The following is an 8,071-nucleotide window of genomic DNA, read 5'->3' on the forward strand; positions in this document are numbered from 1 at the left end:
CCCCCACTATTACTACACCCCACAACAGAGCCATCAGCATCCCAGGATCTTACAGCTGCACCTCCAGGAATGTGATATACCTCATCCAATGCACCAAATGCCCTGATGGAAAATACGTGGGGAGACCAAACAACAACTGCGCACCAGAACGAACGCACACCGGGAATCCATCAAAGGCAGGAATACCCAATTACTGGTGGGGCACATTTCTCACAAGAAAACCACTCTCTCTCCAATCTTGCAGTCCTGATCCTCAAACGAAACGTACACAACGCTTCCCAGAGACAAGCCTATGAACTCCACTTCATCAACCTCCTGGATACTGAAAATCATGGACTAAATATAGACATTGGATTGATAACACATTATAACCTGCCTGACATCTGACTCCCCAGGTATCTCTCCGCTTTCATCCCCCTTCTCTCTTCCTCCCCCCCCGCCTGTCTCTCACCCATTGACTCCTCAATCTACATGTTCCCTGACCGCCTGTCTTGTGTGCAGACCAGCCCAGACTCTGTCTGCTTTACTTTTCATCCCATCCAGGAAGAGCACACACCAACTGCTGAAACTTCCTTAGCCTGACAAAGGGTTTTTGAACCCGAAAGCTTGCTTAATAATTATTTTCCAACTATTTGGGTTGGTCTAATAAAAGTGATCAGATTCACCCAAGGAACCTTGTCTGCCTGTGTCCTTAGACCAACATGGCTACAACCTACGTGCCTGTACCACAGCCCCACACAGTGTTAAGGGGACCCCACACAGGTTGATTTGCCGTGGGCCCTGCAGCCCCCTAGGGTCAGCTCCGCTGCCGAGATTGGGGTGCAGACACGTGCCTGGAGACAGTGGGTCTGGGAGGGACAGGGCAGGTCCACCTCCCTGGCTGGGAGTCCCCTTACAGCTGGAGTCGCTCGCTCTGTGGCTCAGCCCTGTGGGAAGTGCTCTCACAGCCTCACTCTGTGCAGGGAGGATTTTACTGCAGGGCATAAACCGAGGGACCCAGACCAGGCACCAGAGCCATTTCCTGTCTTTGCAGGAGCGAATCCAGAGCCTGAGGAAGCAGAGAGAGGAGCTGCAGGGGCTGAAATGTGCATGGGAGCAGGAGAGTGAAGAGCTCCTGGTAGGTGCTCGGCGCAGGGAAGGCAGCGGTGGTAGCAGGGCGGGGGTCTCCGCTGCTCTGTGCCTGTGGAGTTCGGAGGGGAGGAAAGATTTTCAGGGCTGAGGCAGCAAAAGGGTTTGGGTTGGGGTAGATGCCGCAGGGTCGACTCCACTCTCACTTCCCTCGTGTAAACCAGGAGTGGAGGCACTGAAATCGGGAGGATCCTGAAGGTTTAGACTGAGGTAAGGACAGCAGCATCCGGTCCTGCTGCCAACTGCTGCCCACGCACTGCCCATCAATGTAACTGCATCCCATGTACTGGACTCAATGAGGTTAGGCTGGGGTGTAAGAGGTTTCTGCTGGTGATGGGGTCAGGCCTGGAGAGGTCTCTGGGCATCCCTCGGGGTCAGGCAGGGTCCTTGGCTGAGAAAAAGCTTAACGAGGATTTATGGATGAGTTGGGGCAGTCAAGTAGCCCCTTGACCACAAACAATTCATTCATGAATGAGTTTGAGACAGTGCTGCTCGGTCAGGGTCCTGCCTTGCAAAGCCCTGGCACGTGGCAACTCCACTGCAGCCAGAGAGCTCCCCTCGCAGATGTGCAGGGGTCACATCCCCCCAGAAACACCCTGAGCTGGGCCCTATAGGGCTGGAATGAGGCACCCTGTGCAACCCCAAAAAGACATGGTGCCATCTCCCCTGACCCTGCTCTATCTCTGTTCTTGCCTTGCCCTGCCCTGTGTCTTCCTGCCCATCTCAGAGGCAGACGGAGCTGGAGAGACAGCTGGTGTTGTCCGAGTGTGAGTGAGGGACTGCACCAGCTCCTGGATGAACACAAGTGACTCTTGATGGCCTGGCTGGGAGAGCTGGGCTTGGAGATTGTGAGGAGGAGGGAGGAAAATGCCCGCCTGAGCGCCCTGATCACGGAGCTGGAGGGGAAGTGTCAGCAGCCAGCGCCTGAGCTCCTGCAGGTGAGACTGGGTCAGATGTGCCCCAGTGCCCAGCCCAGACAGGTGATGGCTTCTGAGTCCCAGGGAGCTCCTAGGTTGATGCAGGATAGGGGGTGCATCAGGATGCACGCATGCAAGGCCTCCTGCACTAGAGCTGGAAAAAGACAGGAGTTGGGGAGGCAGGGCAGGGCAGTGAAAGGCTGCTCCTGTCCTAGTCCCAGCACAGAGGAGCGGGTGTGAGAGGGGTTGTGCTTCTGGTAGCACAAGGATGGGCTGGGCTGGGTTGTGGCAGTGACTCTCTGTTCTGTTTCTTGTCCCCTCCAGCGTGTCAGAAGCACTGTGAGCAGGTACGTTTGGGTTTAATTTCATCCCTCCTGACGCATTGGCCAGGACTAGGCTGCAGCCTCAGCTGCCAGTTCTCACCTGTGGAGCAGTCTCTGCTCTGGATCCAGCCTCCACCATCCCTGTGGCCCTCAGGTTGCTGCTGCCACCCTGTGACCCAGCTTGGGCAAGGGATTGCCCCACAGTCCTGAGCTGAATAAGCCCCTCCCGGTGGCCTGGATGGGATCTGGCCTCTGTAATGGCTGCAAGTCTGTCCCATGAGGGGCTTCAGGGTTTGCGGGGAGGGAACCAAATGTTTTACCCCAGGCCCCAGTGGGATAGGGTCTGTGGTCAAAGACCTCACCAGTGACCAGGCCCCTTGGAGACTGGGAATGAGACTGAGGGCAGCTGGGCCTGGAGAATGGGCCCCTCTTAGTCCAGGAGCAGCCTCTCCATGCCTCAGAGAGGCCTGTGGTCAGGCCACGTTAAGGGGGCTCATTCAGGCTGCCACTCCCTGGCCTGCATTTTCTCTGTGGATGGGCCAAAGCCAGGGCCTGTTAGGGGTGTGAACATCTCCAACCCCTGCACAGTCCCACTGGTACAAGCCATACAGGAAACAGCGCTGCTTTGCTGGTGTGAGCTGTGGCCGCACAAGAAGGGTTTGCTGCCTGAGCTCTGCTGGAGCAACTCTGCTTGAAACCCGAGTACAAACATCACCTTCCTGCCCCCAGGGCTGGGAGCCAGCAGGCTGTGCAGCCCCCAACTGGCCTGTCAGAGGCTCTACCCTGTGGCCTGAGCTCCTACCCATTTCCTCTTGTGGCCTTGTGGATGTGGGAACTTGGAGCTGAGGACTGAGAAGAATAATTGCTCTGTCTCTCTGCAGGTCTCTGTGTCTCTCTACGTCTCTCTGCAGGGCTGAGGAGGTGATGCCTCTGCATCCAGCCCCCACGTTCCCTGGGCAGGACAGGAGAATTGGGGAGAGCAAGCCGCAGGAGGTTCTGATGAGATTCCTGGGTATGGGGCACTTCCAGGGCTGCTGTCTCATTGTACTGGGGTAGAGGCAGGGGAAGGGGGAGAGGGTCCTGCAGGGGAAGCTGTGTTGGAGGAGAGCCCCAACAAGTGCATCCCCAGCGCGGCAGAAGGGTGGGTCCTTCGGGAGAGTCCTTCGGGAGAGTCTTGCCCCAGAGCCCTTGAGACATTACCACAGATGGATTCAGGGCCAGATCCTCAGTGCCCCAGGCCTCCAGGGAGGATGTCTAATTGAGCCCAGCTGAGCCCCGGGGTCTCGGGCAGTTTGTGCATTAGTTTCCAGCTTCAGCAGCTCTCTAGGGGAATGGCAGCACCTGGAAGAGCTCTGGGACTCCTCCTTACCAGTGCCAATGTTAAATCAAGACCCCAATGGCGACTACTGTGTGGCAGTCAGAGCATTGCCCATCCTTGTCAGTGGTGAGACAGGGCAGAGCTAGGCTCTGTGGGGAGGAGGCCTGGAGCGGATATAGAGCTGCTGCTAAACAGCCAGGTCTGTACCTGTCACTGTGAGATGTCAGCAGCTGGAGACTCAAATGCCCAGACACATGGAGGGGCCAAGTGGGGGCTGCTGAGAAGGGGAGGCTGAGAACCGAGACCCCAAACATCAGGGCAGGGAAGAGCAACAGTTGCACAGTGACTCCAAACCCCACAGTGCTGCTGGATGTGACACTGGGATTTCCTCACCCAGACAGACCAGGGCCCCCTCTTCTGGGCCAGGCTGCTGAGGATTGAGCTGCCCTGGGGACCCCCACTCTGGGACTCCCTGTGTTGGGAATGGCTCAGTTCTCCATTGGCTGCCGCAGGGATCAGAGACCAAACACTGCAGCCCTGACTCTTATCTTGCCCCAGCTCCTGGGCAGTTTCAGGCGTTTGGGAAAGTAAGGACAGCAGGATTTGTCCCAGTGTCTGCACTGGGTCATGCTGCAGTGACTCTGCTGTGTGAATTATCACCTCTCTCTTTGCTGCTTGATTCCAGAGTTCAGAAGAGCCCGAGGACACACAGGTGAGTGACCCTGACCCCATATCAGTGACCCCAGAGCCCTCCTTGGAGAACTTTGCTTGCTACAGCCACTGCTCCCACCATCCTGGTGCCCTGAAGGTGGGCTTTGTCCCTGTGACCAGCAAGATTCAGTGCATCCCTGCTGCATTCACCCCTCACTGCTCCCAGCTCAGCACACTCTGTACGTCCTGGGCCCTGGACAGGGCTGGTCTCTGAGCCATGTGAGATCCCAGGCCCAGGGTGTTTTGGGATTCTCAGTCGATCTCCCTGGCACTGAGCCTTGTGCAGCAGCTGCTTCTGCTACGGTTGGTCTATTCTGTCCATGCAGTGCCCACATGCTTCCCAGAGCCCAGCAAGTGTCCTGGGCCTGCCTTGGGAGACCTGTGCCTGGGTCTGGGCAGATGGATAGGTCCATCCTTAAGGGGCTTTGATGCCCCAGGTCAGCAATGTGGGGTGGGTGAACCCTGCTCTTGTGAATGGGGCAGGCTCTGCAGGGAGACCTGGTGTTTCCCGCTCTTCATTGTGCAATACTTGGAGGGCAGAAGACCATTGTCCCAGTAGTGCACCTGGTCTTGTCTGCATGGGGTGTTCTTGGCCCAGTGCATGACTCCAGTGCAAACCCCTGGAACAGATGCACTGCCTGGGGGTGAATGGAGATTTGCCCCTGGGGCAGCTGAGCCCAGGGAGAGGGGGCAGTCAGTGGGGAAATGCCCCCAGCCCCCTCAGTAACCCGCACTCAGCAGTGGGCTCTTGTGCTTGGTTCCAGTTGTCCACACAGCCCAGACGCATGACCCTGCCCGGGGCTCTGTGGAGCGAGCAGTTGGCTCTGGGGCTGCCCTGGCTGCAGAGCCAGCAGCACTTGGCAGATTGCAGCCAGAGGATCAGAGACAGGGCTCCTTTTATTAGACCAACTATTTATTTGGTGTAATAAAAGATATTGGATTTACCCCCAAGACCTTGTCTACCCATGTCCTTAGACCAACACGGCTACAACCAACACCTCCAAGGATGGAGAAACATTTGGCTTCCCAGACCTGAGCAGAGAAAAGGCGCCCCTTGCTGAGGGGCTGGGGTGAGCTGGGGTTCGGCCGAGGGCAGCAACCACAGGGACCTTGATTTTGCTTTTCCAGACTGGAGGCAGGAGCCACAGTTGTGCCTCTCCCAGAACAGCCGTAGGAAGGAGTGGGGTTACAAGCATCTGTCTCTGACCCTGCTCTTGTAGCCCCTCCGGGGCTGAGGCCAGTCTCACAAGGGAGGTGGTCTGCAACTGGGCCCCCTGTTCCCCCACAGCCCGGCCCCCATCCACTCCTCAGCCCCGGGAGCAGGGCCTGCCTCTCCCCTGCCAGGCCCCAGCTCCAGCTCCCCAAAACGAGCACCTGCCCCGACACACAGACCCCATGCAAGCAGCCCTGGGTTGGGCTGTGCTTGCTGCCTTGTTCAGGGCAGGAAACCCCCATGGCCCAGACCCACATGCAGGGGTGGCCGTGTGGACAGGCTCCACTTGCAGCCAAGCTGCCTGCCCCAGTGAGGTGTGGGGGGTCAGGGTGGGCAGCGGGGCTAGCCCCAGTCCCGGCCCCGCCTGCAGGTCCTCCTCTGTACAGCAGAGGTGGCTCCTGTGTGAGCACCCGAGGCACAGGAGCAGCAGCTCCTCTGCCCTTATGTGGGGGCAGGTATGTGGGCTGGGGGCACTTAGGGAGTTGGGGAGATCAGGGGGTGGGGATGCTGCTGACCCAGCCTGGCCCAGCTCACCCAAACTCCCTCCAGCACAAGGAATTGCCCCCCCTGCCCTAGACACTCCCTGACTGCAGGGACAGGGCAGGCTGGGGAGAGGTTTCTTGTATCCAGATGTAAGTGGCAGCAAGCAGAAGTGGTTGGGGTTGTGGGAAGGGTTTTGCTCATGTGGGGCTTGGCAGGAGGCCAGGCTCAGCCACATGTGAACAGCCGCTTCTTTGGGCAGCACTTACTAGGAAACTGGGACCCAGAGGACTCTCTTGGCAGAGCTTCAGGGCCTGGCGTGTGCTTGCGGGGCCTTTGCTTGGCACCTGTCCTGGGGACAGTGGGTCTTGCCTTGGCACAGGGGAAAGCCCAGAGGTGAAGCTCATTCCTCTCCCTGGCCGGGGATTCCAAACCCATTTAATAGATTCATAGATTGTAAGGCTGGAAGGGACCTTGGAAGATCATCGGGTCCAGCTCCCTGCACAAGGCACTCTGGAGCCAGGGGCGCCATTCACGGGGGAGGGAGGACAGCAACTCTCCCGGGGGGAGAAGGACAGGGAGATGAGCAGGGTCAAGGGAGGGGGAGCATGGAGGATCCACCTTCCAAGCGAAGGAACTGCTTCTTTCAGCCTGTTCCTGAAAAGCACAAGCATGAGGAGGCCCCTGGAGCCCGGCCATTGCTCTGCTGGATGCCGAGGCCACAGAGCGTGACCCTAAGTAAGGGCAGTTACCACTGTACAGGGAAGGGCCCAGGAGGGGAGTGGGTGCAGAAACTCCTCAGTATCACAGCCGAGGGGCTGGGCTCCTCCAAAGGCTGCTTGGGAGGAGACACTGCTCTGGGATGAGGCCATGGGATAGGACAGCCATGACCAGGAGGAGCAGGGCCAGTGCCTGCCCACTCTGCTGAGTTGGCACATGTTTAAAAAAAAATCTGGATTTTTTTTGCTGGGATCACTTGATCCCAGCTGACTTCCTGCCTATGGTGGGGGGGCTGGACTTGATGATCTTATGAGGTCCCTTCCAGCCCTTACTGTCTATTCATCTATGACTCCCAGCTGGCTGGTGAAGGCCAGGGTACTGGGACACTGGTAGAACGGCTCACTGCAGAGCAGGACCCGCAGCTCAGCCACTCGCTGCTATGTGACCTGACACACACACACTGACTCTCAACCAAGGTGCCATGGCAGGTGTTGCGGGTGCCACACCGTGTTAATGTTCTTACGTATGCAGATACGAGTTGCAAGATAAACCCAGAGTTTTCAGCTAGAAATCCAGTGTTCAGATTCATAGGTGTTAGGGTCCGAAGGGACTTCAGTAGATCATTGAGTCCAACCCCCTGCCCTGGGCAGGAAAGAGGGCTGGAGTTAGATGACCGCAGTCAGGGGCATGTCGAGCCTCCTCTTAAAGACCCCCAAGGTAGGGGAGAGACATGTTAGAGATGTCTTGCCTGCTGCGGCCTTTCTGAGTTCTTTGCAACAGAAGAATTGCTCTATTCTTTTTCCAGACTCAAAAAGGGAATTAAACTAGAGCTGGCCTTTTCTGAGGGGCGCCTTGAGTCTAATGAGAGATGTCTTGAGTGTAAAAAGGTGGAGAACCAGTGCAGCCCCAGACCCTGCAGAGACTGTGCATGCAGGGAGGGCTCGTGTTAACTATTCCCCTGCCCTGGCTCACTGCTTGGGGCCCTGTCTGGTACACTGGCAGCTCTGCCCTGCCCTGCCCCTGCATCCAGGAAAAGTTAAACTTATTTGTAGCTGCTGTTCCCCAGGAGCAGTGGAGCCGGAGCCATGGCTGTAGGGAAGCTGGCAGGGAGGTTCCAGGCGGAGGTGACTTGCTCCATGTGTTTGGACTAATTTATGGATCCGGTGATGACTGACTGTGGGCACAGCTCCCCACGGTGGGGCAGCTCTCCCAGAGGCAGGGTTCATGTGTGGGACCTTACCTCAGCCCTGCATTTCCTTCC

At 57.6% G+C, this 8,071-nt stretch overlaps 1 protein-coding gene across 1 annotated transcript; it reads left to right on the forward strand.

Moving 5' to 3' along the window:
• The first annotated feature begins 368 nt into the window (after positions 1-368).
• Positions 369-4,705, forward strand: LOC112548083 (tripartite motif-containing protein 15-like). Its single transcript, XM_025192366.1, has 6 exons — positions 369-395; positions 1,034-1,117; positions 1,856-2,066; positions 2,370-2,392; positions 3,250-3,380; positions 4,372-4,705. The coding sequence occupies exons 3-6, from the start codon at positions 1,944-1,946 to the stop codon at positions 4,404-4,406; spliced, it is 312 nt and encodes a 103-aa protein (XP_025048151.1). The 5' UTR covers positions 369-395; positions 1,034-1,117; positions 1,856-1,943; the 3' UTR covers positions 4,407-4,705.
• The last annotated feature ends 3,366 nt before the right edge of the window (positions 4,706-8,071 follow it).

This window comes from Alligator sinensis, unplaced genomic scaffold, assembly GCF_000455745.1.
Source record: "Alligator sinensis unplaced genomic scaffold, ASM45574v1 scaffold336_1, whole genome shotgun sequence".
Classification (NCBI taxonomy): Eukaryota; Metazoa; Chordata; order Crocodylia; family Alligatoridae; genus Alligator; species Alligator sinensis.